This window comes from Eleutherodactylus coqui, chromosome 8 (assembly GCF_035609145.1).
Source record: "Eleutherodactylus coqui strain aEleCoq1 chromosome 8, aEleCoq1.hap1, whole genome shotgun sequence".
Lineage (NCBI taxonomy): Eukaryota > Metazoa > Chordata > Amphibia > Anura > Eleutherodactylidae > Eleutherodactylus > Eleutherodactylus coqui.
In genome coordinates this window covers 10191296-10212249 of record NC_089844.1, presented here as the reverse complement: position 1 = coordinate 10212249, position 20954 = coordinate 10191296, and the positions used below count along the sequence as shown (strand labels likewise).

At 43.9% G+C, this 20954-nt stretch overlaps 2 protein-coding genes across 2 annotated transcripts in view; one reads left to right on the top strand and one right to left on the bottom strand.

The window, feature by feature from the left end:
• The window catches only part of LRP1B (LDL receptor related protein 1B), a 1872788-nt gene that overhangs the window by 1799628 nt on the left and 52206 nt on the right, over positions 1–20954 (top strand). The window contains exon 86 of the mRNA XM_066577770.1: positions 10876–11050. Coding sequence (XP_066433867.1) covers positions 10876–11050 — 175 coding nt within the window. The remainder of the gene's footprint in view (positions 1–10875; positions 11051–20954) is intronic.
• LOC136576132 (uncharacterized protein F54H12.2-like) lies at positions 16854–20034 on the bottom strand. Its single transcript, XM_066575175.1, has 2 exons — positions 17012–20034; positions 16854–16900 (listed from the first exon to the last, which is right to left on the bottom strand). The coding sequence occupies exon 1, from the start codon at positions 20032–20034 to the stop codon at positions 18727–18729; it is 1308 nt and encodes a 435-aa protein (XP_066431272.1). The 3' UTR covers positions 16854–16900; positions 17012–18726.

Sequence of the window (20954 nt, the reverse complement as noted above, 5' to 3'; positions counted from 1 at the left end):
TTAGGTGTTCCAAGTATTGTGTTCTAAGCTTCCTGGAAGAGCAGCCTACATGATGTTCATTGCAGATTGTACACTCCAAAGCAGAAATCACAGATTCAGGGTTAGAATTAATGTAGCTGGAATTTTTAAATAACTGTTATTTTGAGAACTGTGAAATTTGTTTGAAGGTTTAACCCCTTGAGTGGCAGGTTTCCTACCACCCTGTCGTGCCCACCAGGGCAGGTTTTTTAAAATGGTCTAATCATTGAATTTCAACTAGTTTTGCAGTTGCGTCTCAAGAGCCATAACTTTTTCATTTTTCCATTGACATGGCCATATGAGGGCTTGTTTTTTGCGGGACAAGTTGTGATTTTTTAAACAGGGGGGAGGAAAAAAAGAAATGGGGAAAAAAGAAAAAAAGGGGCCATGTCATTAAGGGGTTAAATAATGTATTAACTTCCTTCTCTGGGTGATTACGACGCACACGGATACCACATGTGTGATTTGTATTTTTGATTTTTTACAAAGTAAAGGGAGACAAGTGTTTTTTTTTATTTTTTTAATAATTTTTTTCCTTTTTTTTTTTTACATTTTTTTGATCACATTCCGGGGGTCCGATGGTGACAGCCCTTTACATGCTGCAGTGACAACCCTTTACATGCTGCAGTCACATAGACTGCAGCATGTAAAGGGTTAACACAGCAGAGATCAGAGGTTTTCTCTGATCTCTGCTGTAAGAGCTAGTACCTAGCTGTCCTCTGACAGCTAACAACCAGCTCTCCCTGCCACAGAGACCATCGGCTTGCTTCTGACAAGCCGATGGTCTCTATGGCAACCTGTAAACAAAGCAGGACATTGCCGACATGTCGGCAATATCTTCTGCTGCTTTTTCAAAGCCCTTGCACTGCTCTATGTGGGTCTGTGCAGGCAGAGCACACTGTCACAGCTTGTGGCATTGTGCTCTGCAGCTCCCATAGTGATACATAGCCCGGAAATCTTCCGGGCTATTGTAAGCCGCCGACCGGGGTGGGCTTTCCAGAATACAGCGAAGTCCTGAACAAAAGACGCGACTCAAAACCAATCCGTAGCAAGGAGATTTTACTTAATTTGGCAGAACCCTTAACCAATCCGAACTCCCCCAGAAAGTTACATACACTCAGCGGGGAAGCTGAGACTCTTGTGCCATGCAGCGCTGTGCTCTATAATGTGCGCCTTCAATATCCTCCAAACTTTTGCCTTGCCGCAGGCCATCTCTAACCAGCCGCTATTACCTTCTATCACCCTGGAAGTAGGAACAATCAGTGAGGATGCTAGGGAAGCACCGGCGGCACAGCACAAGAGCTTACAATCTTATCAACACACCCGTATTCTCCCCTTACACAACACCACTCAACAGATATAACAATATATAGCTCACAAGTCAAGGCAAAGTACAGTTGCGTAACGTGTGACTTGTAGATATCCTTAGACAGCTCTACGAGTATAGAGTTCTCTGTGTGTTAGGACTATGTCGGACAGCTCAGTCCTCAGCAGTGCGACCGGCGGCCATCAGTATGCCTAACTAAACTAGCTAACTGCCAGCCTTGTTATTAGTCTCAATCAGATTGGTGCGTGCACGGTTACACCAGAGGCCTTAGTTCTCTGGCTGACCCGGGTCTGGTGGGTACCTTTAGACTTTGTCCGGAACGCGGGAATAGGATTTCATCCAAGAACCATATGAACTCACTGACGCCGTTACTTCTGAGCCCGGTCTGCAATGACCATCTTCTCCGTTAAGATGGTAGTCTGACAAACGCTGGAACAGTCTCTAATGCAGCTCCCCTCACGGTAGCTCCGGTCCTCGTTGGGGTCCTTTTCCCGGTGGATCGCAGTCTCTCTCTCGCTAGCTGCAGTCCTCACCAGCCCAACCCAGCTCGCTCACACGCACCTCCTTTTTTCCTGCTCCTCTCTATGGTCATGATGCACTTCTTTTTCTCTGTCCCAGTGCAGAGCACAGTGACCTCTTGTGGTCAAAAAACAAAATGACAGTTACAACAGAAACAGGGACATTCACAGCAGGAGGACTGTTTCATCATCTTACACTATGTTGCTATGAGCAGTGGAGCTCGTCCCCGGAAAATTTCCGGGCGTGCCACTCAAGGGGTTAAGAGAAGTACGGCGAGCCTCCGCAGCCAACGACGCCTGTGAGATGTAACCTGTATAGCCAGCGGAATCGGACAAAGTAAAAAGGCTACAGGATAAAATGTTGGCAGTTATAGCGCCCTCTTATATACACATTTACACAAGCAAGCCCACGGCAGAGAATGCTACACTTAGGGCAAACAATGAAAGATATTCTGCTGGGTGAGCTGCTCGGGTCTTGTAGGAACTGCTCCACAATCAGAGATTACATACGGTAGGTTAACGTGAGGTTGTCAGGAATAGGGGATAATCCCCATGGATGCTGAAACAGGCGGTGAATATATGATAAGCCAGGGGAAGAATTACTGGAACATTCACCCGCTTCGAGTAATTCACCAGTTTGAGTGATGGTTTTGGTCCCGAGTAGAATCGAATCAAGAATACCATTGGGAGGTACTTCCTGGTCCTTTTTGACGATGATCAGATTTTATGCAATACGTTCATATAGGAGGGCGCCATAATTGCCAACATTTTATCCCGTAGCCTTTTTACTTTGTCCAATCCCGCTAGCAATACAAGGTTACATCTCAGAGGCGTCCTTGGCTGTGGAGGCTCGCCCGCTACTTCAGTTAAACCTTCAAAACAATTTCACAGTTCTCAAAATAACCGTAATTTCAAAATACAAAATTACATTAATTGTAACCCTGAATCTGTGATTTCGGCTTTGGAGTGTACAATCTGCAATAAATATTATGTAGGCTGCGCTTCCAGGAAGCTTCCATTATATTTTTGGAACACCTAAATGATATGGTGACACCTTCCAATCAACACATTTCTAACACCTTTAGGATTTCTGCTTCGGGAAACTGTATGGCAAAAGGCAACAGAGGAAGAGTTCTATAAAAGAAACCCTGAAATCATAAAAACACGACACTGACTGCGACCTGCATGGAGGACGCCAATAGGCCACTCGTTTATATCCTATCGGGGTCTATTGACCCGCTCAGCAGGTGTGCCAGGAGTATCCTCCTTGAATGTGGCGTGGACATACAGTAAACTACGGAGCTACAGTAATACGGATGATATACGGATAACAAACAGAGGCTTCTGGGATTTGAATACTTTTCAATGCCGAATCCGATGTTATTATTGCATGCTTCAAGTATATTTTTATACACCCTTTTCAATGGACCGGTAGATTACGATATTACTTGTGGAAAATACATATATAACACTAATGAAAATATGTTTTTGTTTAGTCCACAAGCCTCCACAGACCACAGCGGTTTGGTAATATGTTAGAAAATTTTTTTGTGCTATATGAATCAACCCTCCCGATGCTACTACACTGTGTCGTGTACAATAAAAGGCGCTCATCAAGAATGAGGCCTCCACCATTCTATTCAGCTATGATGCCCCCCATTCTCATTGCATTCCCTGCATATGGCGGTATAATCAGGCCGTAGACAATACGTCTGAAGAGTCTTCAGACCCCCTCACCTCTCTACATGTCGATATGTTGTGTTCCCTTCAAACCCAGATTTAGGCAAGGGCAACAGGGCCACACCAAGTGAAGTGAAAAGAGGGGAAATCCTCTTCCAAATATCTGATTCCAAAAATTTAAGTTATTTGTGTTTATATATAATTCTATATATTTTTCTAGTTTTAAATCTCCCACGCAGTAAAGTTGCTTAGTTACAGCGTAATGGCGTACACCTGATTTCCACATTTGGTGGCACACACGTTTATAAATCAAAGAGCTTTAATGGTTGATTTCAGCCCCTTAAGGACCAGGCTGTTTTGTACCTTAAGGATCAGACACTTTTTGGGAATTTTACCCATGTGGCTGTTTTACCGCTCTATTTTTTTCCTTCAGCTACCAAAATTATTTTGCAGGTTTTTTTCCCGTGACATATAGGGCCATTTTTTTAATATCTTTTTCACTGACTTTTTACCGTTTTTTTAGTTTTATTGGGGGTAAAAAGCTAAAAAAATGATTTTTTTTAACATTTATAGTTTTTTTTAATATACTTTTATATTTACACTAAAATAAAGTACAGTAACGGGTTCCTCTATTTGTTTCGGACATTTTGATATACAATATGTATGGTTTTGGTTTACAGGGCGCATACAGCGACAGTTTTGGTTGGTGTCGGTTTTGGGTTATTTTCTTATGTATATATTATTGTTTTATTCTGGAATTTTATTTTACTTATGTATGTAATTGTGTTTTTTACTATCTATGTCCCCCATGATGTCATGTAAGACCTCTGGGGAACATTCACATTTTTTTTTCTTTATTTGACACTTTCCCACTGTAGCTGGGGCATCCATAGGAGCCCCAGTTACAGGGGAAAGCAACTGTAGTGACATTAGTCACTTGCAGAGCTGCCAAGGTCTAGTTTGACCCTCCAGCTCTGCAGTAGCAGGTAATCCCTGGAGGTCACATCACCCCCCCCCCCCCCCCGGGCTCCCGTAGTGAAAGTGCATTTTACTCTCACTTTCCCCACATAGTGCTCATTGAGCACTATGTATCGGGGAAGCAGAAGGCAGAAAGGGTTAAATACCCCTTCTGCTCTGGGTTATCAGCTGTTACTAACAGCTGATAACCCGTCCTGCCTCTGATTGATTGCAGAGTAGGAGACTTAAAGCACCACCGTAATTTTACTATTGGTGGTGCTTTAAGCCCAGGACCAGCCGCTGTAAATTTACTATGGCTGGTCCTAAACGGGTTAAAAGATAAAGAAAGTCTATTAATCTTACAAGTATTAACTTAATTAATTTGAATATTATTATAGTTTAATCAGTTTTCAATAGATCAGGCTTAATACTGATATTCCTAAAGGAAGTAAGTCGCATAAAGTTTTCTAGTGGCACATAGCTGGAGTTAGGATTGTGATTCATGTATAATGATTGGCAAGGACAATCCAAACAGAACTGGGGATCGCCACAAAGATCCTCGCGTATATGAAACTGGTGCTGCGAAACAAAAAAGAAACCAAGAGCGTGCCAAGGAACAGGAACAAGTTTTACGTAAGACTCGCTGTATTAGCAACTTTTTTAGTGCAGGAAGCCCCGTTAACCAAGAAATACCGAGGACAGTCCACAGTCAACTGGTGAACAGAAGAATAAAGGGGGTAAGAGGAGACTGATGCCCTGGCCGAGACCGAAAGCACCAAACTAACTGAGACAAATGTATCAGCTCCTCCAGTATAATACGACGCCGGTTTATGGCCCGAGCATCCTTCAGAAAACTTTGTTGATTTTTGGGCTCAGGAAATAAACAGAAGAAGCTTCATCATTGTGAATACAAATTGTTCAACCAGAAACCTTCAAAGCAACAAGACAGCAGAGCAGCCAGAAGATGGGCAACCATCATGCTCAACAGAGAAAACCAACATGGAGAAGTTGTAAGACGGGAAGGGTTATGTTTTTCACCGGCAACTGGTCGTGTGTACCCAGCTTAATGGAGATGGATTGTGTGTTTGGAATCTATCATGGCATTCGCACGAAGATCAGCGGAAAAAGGATATGGGAAGGCTATTGAAAGAAATTCTAAAAGGCTCAGTTTTTGTCATCAATACATTTCTATGCAAACGTGATTTGGCACTCTGGAGCAGAGATGAAAAAGTCCGATCCCCTTCAAATGGAAACTTTCTTGGAATGTTAGAGCTTCTTGCAGAATATGATGAAATGTTGCGTTACACGTCCAGAAGCAGGCGAATAGAGGATCCGAACACACCAACTATGTATCGTCAACTATCTGCGACAACATTATGGGAAATAGCGTATTGCAGGAAATAGTTTTGTGCATCAAATGTTCAACGTATTACTCTATATCGCTTGATTCATCATCCGATGAAGGGCACATCGACCAGCTATCATTGGTATTTCAATACACGGAGAACGGGGTGCCAATAGAACGATTTGTACAATTTCTGCCAAATCAAGGTTACTCAGTGGAGGAAATGATACAAGGACAAAATTTCTTAATGAACATGGACTAGATATTAAAGACAGTCGAGGTCAGTCCATGACAATGCAGCAGTTATGTTTGGGAAATTCAATAGTCTTCAAGCCAAGATTACAGTGGAAAATCCCATGGCAATCTGGGTACCTTGTGCCGCCCACAGCTTAAATCTTGTGGGAAAAGAAGCAGTTGAGCGCTGTCCAGCAGCTGTCCGATTTTCTGCTTTTGTGAGGAGCTCTACGTATTCTTCACTGCTGCAGATCGTCGGTTTGAAATATTAACAAAGGTGCTTAAGTCGGCCATGAAACGTGAAGGGAAAGGAAATCCGTTTTCTCTACCTCAAAGAATTTCCACAATGCAATGGTCTTGCTGGGCTGATGCCACAAAAGCTCTTGTGCATGGCTGTGCAGCTATTGAAGATTCTCTGAAAAGCAGCGCCAAAAAGGCTGAAGTCCGTTGCACCACGAGTGGCCTGTATGACCGGATTTCTATGTTGGAACAAGCTGGAACAAGCTTCCAACAAAACAATTTGGCCCTACAAAACCCACACCGGGATTTGAAGACTTACCTGGCTGCCATGCAATCTTGGCAATCCGTTGTGCAATCGAAGCAAAACTCCTTCGCTGACTATGAATGTCAGGGATCCCAGTTGTCTGGTACAAATGAGTACCGACAACCACACCAGTGTAAAGTATACGTTCATTTACGACCCCTGGATTGTGGCAGCGCTTCTTGGGTTGAGCTCTCTGCTTCTGATAATTTCTGCATAAACTCCTTCTTACAAGTCATCAATCAGTTCTCAGCCTTGCTTGAATGGCGATTCTCTGAGTTAATTTGCTCACGATTCGATTTTCTTGGAAAATTAGACGCCCTTACTCCTGAACAGATTTGCTCCGAAGCCAAGAAGCTGATGTGTGATTATCCCAACAATCTCTTGTTGGAAGGTGACCTTTCTGCCCGGTCTGAGGTCCCTTGTGCTCTGGATCAGGTGTTCATAATCTCTGTACTTTGCTCCATTCAGCTTTCCATCCACCCTAACCAGTCTCTGCTCCCCCAGTATGATGCTCCACCAGGCTTCACTGTAGGGATGGTATTGGGCAGGTGATGAGTGGCGCCTGGTTTACATCCACCCTGAGCGGTCTCCTCTCCGCAGCATGATACTCCACCATCAGGCTTCACTGTAGGGATGGTATTGAGCAGGTGATAAGTGGCGCCTGGTTTCCATCCCCCCTGACCAGTCTCCTCTCCCCAGCATGATGCTCCATCACCAGATGTCACTGTAGGGATGGTATTGGGCTGGTAATGAGCGGCACCGTTTTCCTCAAGACATAATGCTCAGAGGCTAAAAAGTTTCATTTTGGTGTCATCAAAGCTAATCATCTTGTTTCTTGCAGTCTGAGGGTCCTTAGATTCTTTTAGGTAATTTCCAGACAGCTTTCATGTAACTTACTGAGGAGGCGTCTTTTTGGCCCCTCTGCCATAAAGCCCAGATGGGTGGAGGCTGCAGTGATGGTTAACTTTCTGGAAGTTTCTCCCATCTGCACACAGGATCTTCGGAGCTTGCTGGAGTGACCATTAGGTTCTTTGTCACTTCTCTTACCCAGGTCCTTCTCCCTCTGATGTCTTAGTTTGGTAGTCGCCCAGCTCTAAGAAGAGTCCTGGTTGTTCCAAACTTCTTCCATGTTTAACCTTTTTGCCACCGTGTGCGACCGAGCAGGCTCCTTGCTGCCATTGTCTGGTGGGATCGCAGAGCCACCTGTGACAGCCATGTTGACTACCCTCGCTTGGACACTGCACAGACACAGCTCTCATTGAAATCAACTGCAGTTACAAGCGCCGGCTACTACACAGAGGTCAAAGCAGCACTGTCAGCGGGCGCACAATCAGCTGATCTTTCAGGGTCCAAAGCGACGGACCCCGGACGATAACCTATCCTGAGGGCAGCTCATCAGTAGTATTCTCCCTCTACCATGAGGATACTCTGCACTAATATTCAGTGGTGACCTCTTACATCATTTGCTGATCTTCTTCATAAGGATAGTTTTCAGCACAAACAGTAATCAACTCCTAATACCCCCCCCCCCCCCCCCCCGCTACAGAATGAAAGTGTATCTTTAAAGAGTGTTAAATATTTTCTGCCATCTCATCATTCTAAGGAGTGCGAGGTAGCAGCTTCTTACCTTCTTATTCTTTTACTAGCCTGTTAACAACCTCCGTCATAAATTACGGCTCTAAGTCAGCATGTAAATAACATTTTATTGAGCAGAAGAGAAAGAAATGCAAAAAATTCCCATCCAGGAGAAAAAATACATAAAGTTAGAGAGATTAAAAAAAAATGGAAGTTCAGTCTACTGCCTGTACTGCTATGGTCCTATGTGGGCTCTTAGACAACCAAGTCATAGCAGGTCCCCTATGTATTCCATACATGACAAGCGAAGAGACAGTAATGGCTTCCTTAAAGGGGTATTGCCATCTCAGAAATCCTATTTCAGTGTTTTTGAAATTGTAAAACAATGCGCTCAGCCATAATTCCATCTATTCCCAAATTGTTTCATTCTCCACATATTGCAGCTATGGACTCCTCTGCCCTCTGGTTGTTTACTGCTTGTTGCCATGGAAACAGACAACCTCTTATACGGACGGAAATAGCGGAGCACAACGGTAGCGGCCTGATGCAGTGCACATGCAGCCTGAGATCTTTACCTCCAGATTTAGGCCTCATGTTCACGGCACGCAGGGAATCCCACACAGAATCCAGCACCGCCAGCGTCCGGACAGCCCTGCTTACCTTCATTTCCCCGGCAGTGGTGTCCACGCAGATCCCTCCACTTCAGGGTCCTCATGGTTTGCTATTCGACATGCGCAGTACAGTTTTAAAAAAAATAATCTCCTGCTTTCCCGCGGATCCGCGGTACCTCCACAGTGTCAGCTGCAGGTGTGCCGCGAATCATACGGCTTCCGTTGACTTCAATAGAAGCCGTCTGTGTGGTTTGTTTTCTGGATCAAAAGGTCCACAAACCGGATCCACATGTTTTAATCCATTTGCAGATGCCTATGCATCTCTATGGGTGGCTTGATTTGCGGATCTCCCATGCGCAAATTGGGCCTTAGATGGAAGAAGTGTGCAAGCGCTGGTCTTTACTATTTCTTTCCATAGATGAGGTGGTCTGTTTCCATGGCAACGAGCAGTAAACAAACAGCAGGCAGAGGAATCAATATCTGCAATATTTGGAGAACGGAGCATTTTAGAAATAAACATCTTATGGGTGAGGAAATTATTCTGTGATTTCTAACACATTGAAACTGGATTCCCAAGATGGAAATACCCCTTTAACCCTTAGCAATCCAATTTTGGATTCAGGGTTTCCTAGGGGGCTTTCTCTTTCTGCCATTATACAATGGGGCCATCTGCTGGCTAGAGCCAGTACTACGGTATGGGACATGCTGGAGAGGCCCCCGACAACAGAGCGGCCAGTAATCTACAGTAAGAATACCCTGTCGGACGTCTTCCGACATCGGAGCTGTACAGCCTTCAATCAGAATGTCTTTAGACGCCAGACAGTGGAATGGAAAGGGTTAAACTCACCATCAGAACCTGGCACTTTCTCAGTTTCGCCTGGTACCGCCTTTGGCCCTACAGAGTTCTATTAGGGTACAAGCTCTGCAAACATCCAACTATAAAACCTGACTAAATATAAAATGCACATTAAAAAAAACAATATAAGATCAAGAGAGATCACAGGACTCTCCAGTCCATCCCTTGAAGACCACAACCAAAAACCACAAGAAGAACATTGACTGGAGAATTTTGGGCTTAGACAGGACCTGTCATTGTAGTGGGGTTGTGCCATTTGCATTTTATGTTTTTACCATATGTTATTTTAATGCTAAGTAGCTTGACCACTAAGATATTGCTAATTTTGTGACTGGCAGTGTTGGATTACGGGGAAGCAGGACATGTTGGCATGATAAAAAACATGAAGACACCCGAAGTGGAGTTTGTGGTGGAAACCCAGGGAGGTGAGAGGAGGAAGCTGCTCCGGTCTCCATCTCCCTTGGGCATGTGGCCTCAACAGAACCTGTTGAGGACATGAAGCAGCGGTATCTGGTGCAGATACCCTGGGTCGAATTAATCACCTGCAAAAGATTGGTCTCAGAAGACGCTATGGAAGTCCACCTCCTGCCTGGCTTCATGTCCTCTTCTGCCTCCCTCCCCTAGTGGCCCATCTGCAGCACGTTGCTACCCGATTGAACTGTTTATTGAACACTACCAGAGTATACCACATTGACGGAGGCTGTCGAGTGAGTAAAACAAACCCCTATGGGACAGCGCAATATGCCAACCAACCAATTACAGCTGGGACTTACATAGACTTCTCACTAGACCCCACAGGCCCCTGAGAATAGTCCCAGCCAGGAGCCCTTAATGCCATTCAGGGTACCCCCTGTAACATTGTGTCACAACTCCCAGCACTGTGAATTTATCAAGTGGGCGGTCTCCTTCACTCACTGTCATTGGGTGACATCAGGTTTCCTCCACCTTCTGACATCACCCATTGACATAGAGCCCGGGTAGGCCATCCATTTAACAGATTTACTGTGCTGGGAGCCAAAGGGGCGAATAAAGGTGAGTATGAAGACAGACAGCGATAGAGTCAGCGGGGTCGGGGCTCCTAGGCTCTGCAGCCAGCTCCATGACATAGTGACATGACAGGGCCTGTTTAATCAAGATCTACTAGGGAAAGTTGAAATCTTTGTCTTCCCTTCATCTTACTCTTCTTGTCTGCTTTTATGTTTCACTGTAGACGTGTGCCACCACTACTGTGTCAATTCTGAATCTTGCACAATCTCTGATGATGGTCGGGTGGAATGTGTGTGTCCCTTACGATATGAAGGCTCAAAATGTGAAGTAGACAAATGTCAGCGGTGTCACGGAGGACTCTGCATTATAGATAAGAACAGCTACGACATCCTGTGCAAGTAAGTCCACAACTTAAGAGTCTTGTTGGTAAATTTGTAGCACTTTGTTGGTTTCTCACACAATATTTTTGGGGAAAAACACCACTGCAACATTTAAGTCAAAGCCAGAAGTGGATTCAAAAGGAATGGAAACATCTACTGCTTCTTTTTGGATCCACTTTTTGTAAAAGCTGTAGTGGTGTTTTTCCAAAATATCGTGTGTGAAAGGAAACCATTACCATGTTTTCACTTATTAACCCTTTCCAATCCAATTTGTAGCCTGGTTTTCCTAGGGGGCTTACTGTTTTCCTGCCATTATACAATGGTGCTATCTGCTGGCTGAAGCCAGTACTGCATGAAGTGACACGTTGGATAGGCTCTGACATCAGAGAGGCTGGCAATATACAGTAAGAGAACCCCGATGGATGTCTTCCAACATCGTAGCTGTACAGCCTTAAATCATAATGTCTTCAGATGTCAGACAGTGGATTGGAAAGGGTTAAACCTTCTATACAATTTTAACTGTGTTGCAATATGCATTTACTTGGATTATTAAGCATATTAAGCCGAGCATACCTGTAAAATCAAGGATTTTAATTTTTATAACTTATGCAAATTAGCAGTGATCACTCCAGCGGGCACACCGAACCATTAGTGGTGGGCTGGTTGGACCATCTTGGGAAGCCTTCATATCTCTCCAGACACTGCACCATTCTGTGCTAGTGATGTTGGATGTTCTCACGTCATCACCGCCATGTTCTATGCCTCGCGCATGCACCGCAATGTGATCAGCACATGTGCAGTTCATGTGATCCTGCTGTGTGCAGATTCATGAAGTCCAACTGTGCATGTGCCGATCACGTTGTGCAACACGCAGACAGTGGCAGGGATGGCATGAGAACATTCCATGTCACTAGCACAAAATGGGGAGATTTGGAAAACGAGATTTGGAACACTCTTGGTTTGCTGCATCGGGTGAACCTTAACCAGCTGTAGGGGGAACATTATTCTCTTTCTATATGTGTTGAATCCATTAAGCTGAATATTTAACAGTTGCAAGGGCTTTGCATTTGTTCTCCACTGAAGACTAAGGCAAGGTTTTTGTTTTTGGAGGGGAAATACAGCGCACCAGGCAAGCTGAAAGCTATTTAAATGAATGGGAAATGAAATGAAAATATTTAGTTTATGTTTTTTCGTTTGTGATGGAACAGAAAAACGAAAACTCAAACGCAGATGTGAATGGAGCCTAAAAAATATAATAACTTTTTTTCTGGAGTCTTTCTTTAAAACATCTTCTGAAATGTCATTGAAATAAGTCTTCAATGAAGGTCTGTAACTTGAGACTGCTGCCACTGGTATCTGCAGCACAGCCCCAAGAATCTCAGTGGGAAGCCATGGCACTCTGTACGTTACCTATCTAGCCAGTGTAGATTTTATGGCACTCATACCCCACCAACCTCTGATACATAAGGGAGCATTTACTTTTAATGTTTTTTTTCTGGGACTAGGATATTGATGGTCTATCATCAGGGTCATCAACATTGTACTGGCAGGTTGTGCTGCCCAGGACTCCCACCAATGAGCTCTACTATATTAACAAAATTATTGAGCTCCCCAGCAATCTTGTGCTGTCAGATGAAGGGGATCTCTAAATCAGATGTTTGAGCATTTCGTATAAAGCAGAGGATCACACAGGAAATCCAAGTACATAAACCATCAGAATTGACAAAGGGGCTTGGTTATGGGATGTCACCAGGTGTAGAACTGACAACGGGGTCTGGTGGTTGGATGTCACCAGGTGTAGAGCTGACAACGGAGTCTGGTGATGGGATGTCACCTGAGCAAAAAATCAGTACAGGACATTAGCACATTTGGACCTTCCGAAGTCCACTGTTGGCCATGTTATTGGGAGATGGAAGCCATCCGGTGTGTGCGGTGCCATCACGTTCAGGTAGACCTCGTAAACTGACAGAACGTGGGCAACAAAGCCTTGTACGAGTTGTGAAGACATCACACACATTGTCTGTCTTAGCTCAGGAGGTCTCACAGGACATTGGAACATCCATTGGTACCAGGGATTGGCATGTGAAGGGTTTCCATGGATCAGTGGCTGCACACAACATCATAGCAGTGAAGGCACAGTGGCGCCTGCAATGGGGCTTGAGTTTTTTTATTCTTGGACAGAAAATGAGTGGAAGCAAGTTTGTGGATAGCTGAATCACAGTCCACCATCTTCTGATCAGATGGCGGCACTTGGGTGTGGCGGTTGTCTGGAGAGCGGTTTCTGTGTGACTGCATTGTCCCAATAGTGAAAATGTTATGGTGTGGGGATGTTTCTGCTGGGAAGGGCTAGGGTCATTGGTTACAGTGATGTCCTCCCTCAACACCGATGGGTACAGAGATATCCTGGACAATGGTGAATCACCTACCATTTGACAATACTCTGGTAAAGCTCCATGTCTCCACCAACATGACAGAGCACCATGTCATACAGCATGCACTGTGGAGGAGCAGAACGTCTGCAAACTTTATTGGCCCAAAGTCCGGATCCCAGAAACATCTTCCTTCACCTTACTGAAGACGATAGTCAGAAGGCCATGTAGTCACATCTCCATGTTTTGCCTGCAGCTAATAATAAAATGGTCCAATTGTATATCTTCAATCAGTTCTAGATCACCACAACTTGATTGTTCCAAATAGGTTGGTTGTCACACGTGGGGTGCCACCAGTGCTCTGAACAAAGGGCAGAATTTATGCATATCATATGGTGCTGCCCTGGAGTGGCAGCCTTTTGGGAAGAAATGATAGGGGGTGCTCTTGGAAGTACTGGGTATGCTGATACTGGGCACCCCTGGAGTATGCCTTTTAGGTATTTTTGAGGATGAAGTCTAGATGCACTACCGAAGAATTTTCCTGAGGGGAACTTTTCCAAGATCGCAAAGCGATAGCACTCAAGTGGATGGCACCCAGAACACCTTCTGTTACTCAGTGGGAAAACATGGTAAACACTACTCTAAAGTATGACGATGCTGTATGCAAAAATATAAAATGTCCTGAACAATTTCCAATATGGTGGTGGTGGTGGGGGGGGGGGGGCGTTGTGTGATTCCTAGTCGGCATTGCTTTCTCTGAGTGGTTTGGGACCCCTACTGTCTCCAACTTGAGTGGTGTTGGAATTTATTTTAATACCTGACATATTTCTTGCTTGGATTGGTACGTGGGACTCAATTTATCTGTTCTGAAACTGTAACATTGTATGTTAACACTTGTACAACTCCGCACTTGCTGGATACACAGTGTTTTGACAATTATTTGAAGGAACTGAGTTAAAAAAAAATAGTTCAGCTCTCAATCCCATCGAGCTTCTTTGGGACGAACTAGAATACCCTACACTCATCACACCCATCACTCCCCACATCACTATCTGGAGCTCTCCTTGAGGAATGGAGACAAATCCCTGCACACATCTATGGGAATTTGGTGGAAAGCGGCTGCGGAGGGGGACTGCAGTCATTAAGGCCAAAGACAACCAGCAGATTGAAAAATGTGAATACAGTTTAATTTCATCACCTTCAATATGTCCTAATTAGAGATGAGCGAACGTGCTCGGCCACGCCCCTTTTTCGCCCGAATACCGCGATTTTCGAGTACTTCCGTACTCGGGCGAAAAAATTCGGGGGTCGCCGTGGCGGCGCGGGGGGTTGCAGTGGGGACTGGGGGGGAGGGGGGAGAGGGCTCCCCCCTGTTCCCCGCTGCTACCCCCCACGCCACCATGCCTCTCCCCGCCCCCCGGCGCACCCGAGTACTTTTCACCCGAGTAGTGAAGTACGCGAAAATCGCGGTGCTCGATTGCGAAATCGCCCTTACCGAGTACGTTCGCTCATCTCTAGTCCTAATATGTTTGTCAACATAGTGACTTTTTTACTGCATACTAGGCATAGCACTGTTCACTTCATAACGGCTGTGCCTGGTATAGCCGCTCAATCCCATTCACTTGAGCATGATGTATGACCATGACGTCACTGGAAACAGCAGAGCCCTCTTCAAACAGCTGATTGACGGGGGATCCAGACAGTGAGCCCCCAACAATCTGATATTGATGACCTATCTCGGGAGTAGACCATCAATATCCTAGCCCCAGAAAGCCCCTTTAAGACAAGTTTTACACTTTTCTGTTTCTATGGCTAGTTAAATGCTTATGATGCACTAGCTTACATGACATTGCAGGTCGGCCATATTTATTACATTTTAGGTTCCTTTCCTTCGTTCCTTATGCTGAAATCTATCCAGACAACATATTAATTAAACATGAAAAAATAAATAACCTTCTAATAGACCTGCATTAAAATGGAAATGAATTCCGACAATATCATTATTCCCTTTGTACTTCCTATTAAGGGGCTATTAATTGGTGCATCAGTGAAATTGGCAGAACACTGTATGATTTCGGCTTTTACTCCCAGATCTCCGTTCCCAGTGTTCCCATATACTTCACAAGTTCGTTTTAGCATTTTTATTCATAAAAATGCAAATCGCAGTGCTTAATATTCATAGTTCACGTGGAAGTAATGCATTCCAGATTTGTAATGCACGAAAAAAGGGAAATGTGTTAAGCTGATTATATTGTTTGTATGAATATTCATCTGCAACAAAAAAGGCATATTGAGTGTTGGAGTTTATAAAGAGCTTAAAGAACTCCAACTACAATATTTAAGCTTTAACTTCTCCGCCTTTCCAAGTGGCAGGATTCCAGCTCTACGGAAATTATGGGGGAAACATCACATGAAAATGTCCTGGGGAATGGCCTACATGAGCTGATGCAATAATCCTGCCGCAGATGTAACATCAAGGTTACGGACATATGGCCATGCATGAGATTATGTATCTTCCAGGTGCGAGCCCAGAATAGAAATGCATCGCCCAAGGATTTCTTCACCATTGGTATTGTCCTAGGAGACCAGATGATTGCTCGCTATATGAGTAGTGTTTCTCCATAGTTTTGTTCTCTGACTGAGTCTTCTGGCTTCTCAATGTTGGCGGTAATTATTAGACCACAACCCCAATGCCAAAAAAGTTTGTAAAATGTAAACGAGGGTAAAGAAAAAAAGAATGCAATGATCTGTATATACAATGTAACCATATTGTATTCACAGTAGAACGTACAACACATCAGAGGGGACATTGGAACATTTCATTTTTTTAAATTAGCTTACTTAGAATTTGATGGCAGCAACACATCTCACAAAAGTTGGTGTAGAACCATGTCAACCACTATGTAGCATCAGTAGTAAGAGTACACACCTTATGTCAAGCCGCCCACTTTTGGAAAGTGACAGGTGCCACGCCCCTTTCCCAGGACCTTTGACCCTCCAGCCCTTCGTCACAGCAGCTGTCCGCCTGTGACGTGTATCAGGGGCCCCCACCCGTATTCTAAGCCTGTGACGCATCACGAGACACACTTTAGAATACAGTGTGTGTCATGATAATCATGGGCTTTTTTATATGTATAGTTTTGTCTTGGTTGTTATTTACCAACCAGCTCGACTTATGAGTATAATGGGTTAATATATAGAATGCATTTCAAGCCGCTAACAGATTTTTTCAGCACCGCAACCCGTCAGCCTAGACATCTGTTATCTACCATGCAAATCATCCCCTATGAATGGGTTATTATATGTACCATTCATGTAATCCGCAACGAATGGGTTATTAAGTTTATAGGATGAGCTAATGTTAAGTGTAGCCTGCTAGGTTAACCTGCTGTTATATATCAATCATGTAAATAAAGAAGTTAATATATTGAAAGAAAAAACAGACTAATGTATAGTTTTATAAAAGCTTTATTGAGAGCGCCGAATATATAAACTTGCGCTGTAAGAAAGAAAAAAAAAATATAGAATATAGTTATTACATAAAGGAATGCATAAGAATGATTACATAGATGTGTATAACACTGTATAATGTTAAAAGAAATATAGTTACATTTTTACAATCTTTTACAAAGGTAGCCACGACATGGGGAGCACTGGTGTCAGTCGCTTTTTTGGCAATAGGCTCCCCTGGGTTATTCCGTGTGGAGATGGGGAGAAAGTCAGGATTTTGTTTTTGGGGGTACCAGTCGCAAAGCCGGGAGCCGAGCCTGTTTTCAAATCCTGGAGAATTTCTCTAGTACTGTGGCTGCCAATGACCGTAGAAGGCATATTAACTTCGGCCAACGCTCGCATAAAAATGTCCCAGCCCAGAGGGTGATTTTTCTTGGTAACGCTACGGCTCTGCGTAGCATGGCGGATCAAGTCCAAAATGTTTTGTTTGAGGGAAGTAACAGTTCAAAAGTCTCTCCGAGTTAAAGTTTTAGATCCATCATGGACTTTATTAAAAAATCCATCTTCAAAGAATCCACCAACTCGCGAGTACTGGCGTCTCCAGCGACATCGCTAGGTACATTAGCCTCCGCTATTGCATGCATAAAAATGTTCCATCCCAAAGGTATACTTCTTCTCACGAAGGTGTGACTCTGCGTCGTATGTCTGATCAACGCTGGGAAATTAGTTCCGTGAATTACGGTATTTTTATATACCAATTCGTGCTTATCGTTCCATGTGATAATATTCCGGTGATTGAGTAGAGCGGCCAGCAATCGCTCCGTGTTTTTCTTGCACGAGTGCGGAAGGTCCCAACGGCGAATGACATCAGCTATTTCAGCTTCATAACGCGAACGGTCGGCAGCATACACGGATGGAATAGCGTAGTCTGACTCCATATTAAAGTCTTTACCACCTCGGTTTAGCCACGAGCTGAGTCTTGGTATGATTCCTCTCGCTGAGTTCAATAGGTCGCTTTAGTGTAACACGCAACTTTGAACTAGATGGGGCATCCGTCAATGATTTCTGTATGCTGACTTCGAGAAGCTCACATTAGTGTGATCAGCTGACTATCACTTATGTCTAGGCCCACCGGATGTGGGTGTGTGACAATGAACGGGATGTGGCTTGAATTAGTTACGCCTTTTTTACAATCAGTAGCTAATTAGTTCCAACTCGGGAAGTGTGTCAGTATAGTGATGAAAGATGATGTCTATTATTACACACTAAGAATCAAAGATTACGCTGTTAACAGTTAACACAGGTGTCTATCTCTCTATTTTATTATACTCCATGTAATTAACGATTATATAAAGATGCACAGATCATATTGAAAACACACGGTATCCGACATCTGTAATGACGGTCACAAAACTTATCTTTTATAAATTGGTTTACAAAATTATCATTTTTTTTAAAATCTGGCGTAAAGAAACGTAAAACACTCTCATAAGATAACCCACGGGCTATGTAATATAATACAAACACACAGTAATGCCCACAAAATACACTGTCGGTATCCTGAATTTGGTTATCCTGATATATGTACCTAGAGCAGTTTCTTTTTAAAAACTCTATAAAAGCCTCGGGAAAAATGGGACTATCCGGTGCTAGGCCATAACTATCAAAAAAGACCGCTCTCTCCGAGTCATATAGTACAATTAACACCCAGTGTCGTCCTCGCTGAGTTGAATCATCAGTATTAATTATATAAGCCGATGGTCTTTTATCCACAGCGAATTGGGGTAGGAAGTCACTCGGGTATACGCCAGCAAAAATTTGCGAAGTATAACGATCGGATTTAAGGAGATTCGTGAGTTGAAGTGTGTTCATAATTTAATTGTAATCGTACAGAACTTCTCTTCTGTGATTTATTTCCAGAATAGCGGGACTTGACGCGTAGACAAGCATGTTAACCGTGTGAGGGGTAGGGACTGAGAAGCGTACTTCCGCACGCAGGTTCCCGGTTTTAACGAGCGAGAAGTGCGTCCCGGGCTCCATGTCCGGTGACAGATCGAATGCAAAAAATGTGTATCCGCTAACGAACTCATTTCTGTCAATCGAAATCGAGTTGTCTGCTCGCTGCTTTCCAGAGATATGCACGAGAGCCATATATTCCCTAATAGCTAATTCGGCCTCAAAATCAGGCTGAAAAGGCCTGGCCGGAATCTGTTGACCATCCAGATACAAGGCCGCGTGGTTTACGGAATAATGGTGAAAACAGAGAGGATTTTTTTGGAAGCTACCGCTAAAGGCTTCATTGTCCACAAAGGCTAATATCACAGTTTTAGGTATTTGACCCAGGAACAAATTTTCATGGGTTGCTATACGGCTTCCGATTGCTATGCTGAAGACTTTGAGATTCGTCCTATCCAAAGTATATTTAGCGGTGGTTGCTAGTAGCGCCTGGCTGTGGCCTATGCGGACGGCTGGGGATACTTGTACTCTCTTGATGAAAATTGAAGCATGAAGGATTTGAACTTTAAATCCATCAGGGTCTGCTGCCATCAAGCAGAACGAGTCTTTATTCCTTGTCAGTTTTATCTTTAAATCCAGACCGTTCAAGATAAGTTTCGGTTGGTTAAATATATCACCATAAATAGGCCCCAGAAGCTCCACAGTTTTAGAGCGATGTGTTGCTGCAGCTCTTTTAGCGAAGCCTACATTTAGACCGTCGAGTGTCCTTTCATGGTGGTGACCCGCCGAATCCTTGTAAAACAGGCCTGCTGTAAATTGGGATGCGAGCGTTTGACCACTATAATTTAAAATTGTCTCGATGAACGCTCTATAGCTATAAAGATTATCGGATTGTGAGATTAGTCGATCCCCCAATGTGATGTCCACTTGGTTAAAAAGTGTGGCTATTGGGTAATTAATAAAGCCCACACGTGCACCATCGGCGATGGGTGTGTTATCTTGTTTAACTATACGACAGGTTAAGTGCAGGAGGGTGTTATTTAAGTCGTAGTAATATTCGCCGCTACCCGATATGAAGAATTCCAACGGCGTGTTGTCAGTGAGGGCCGCGATAGGCAGGACTTCAACAAATAAAGATTTTTCAATACTTGTCTGCGTTGGCGGTATGGTGAAAATATCCAACTCAGATTTAGTGCACTCTACAGATCCGTCGTGTATGAACGCCATGTTAGAGAATTAAAAGATGTCGTCTGCTGCGCGTCTAGCGGGTTTCTGACGGCGTCGTCTTTTGCGTGAAGGAGTCTTATCCATGAGGAGCGGGTGAAATCGTGCAACGATTCGCCTTTTTCTTTTACGGGGGTTTTTTACAACAGAAACAAGTCCGGAGCCTTGCTGTTCTTGACGCGACTGATTGAGTCTGTCCAAAACAGCCGAGGAAACAGAAGTGACTGCATCTGTAGCGATATTTTTGACAGCCGTCTTTACATGAGGCTTTACTAATTCTAGACCTTTTCTGAAAAGAGGCAAGGCCCTCCGGAAGAGTGACCTGAAGACACCGCCAATTCCAGCGCCATTCATATACTCGTCTCCGTGAAATCCGTCTATTTTTCCATTTCCACTCTGTGCCAAATAATGTTTCACGTAGAGCGTAGGATCACCGTACACCCGCTGAGACAACATGTTTTAATGCTGCGAACCGTTACGCGGTCTAAAGTGTAATCGCACTATACTTTTCCCGTACTTGAATTTAACAGGCGTGTTCTGGTCTGATAAAATCGAGATTGTAATCGTGTCAAAATGTTGTTTACACACCGACACGTAATCAGGGCGATTGTAGTGAATTGTGACAATGTCGCTGTTTTTACCGGTGATTTCGACCGTTCGTAGTAATTGGACGTAATTATTTCCTACAATCTGGTGATCAATTATATCACTATAGATATACAATGTATAAAATCCACCTTTTATGTCCGCAAAATGCCGCTTCTTGTCCGCGATATCCCCAGGTAAAGCAGGGTTATATTCAGGCAGGCCTAGCAGAACGGACAACTTATGACCCGGAGCAAAGTGTAGCGTTGGAGAGTCGGTAACTGTAACAATTCTTTTTACTTCATCATAGCGTAGCTTGAAGAGCTCGTTTGTTAGCC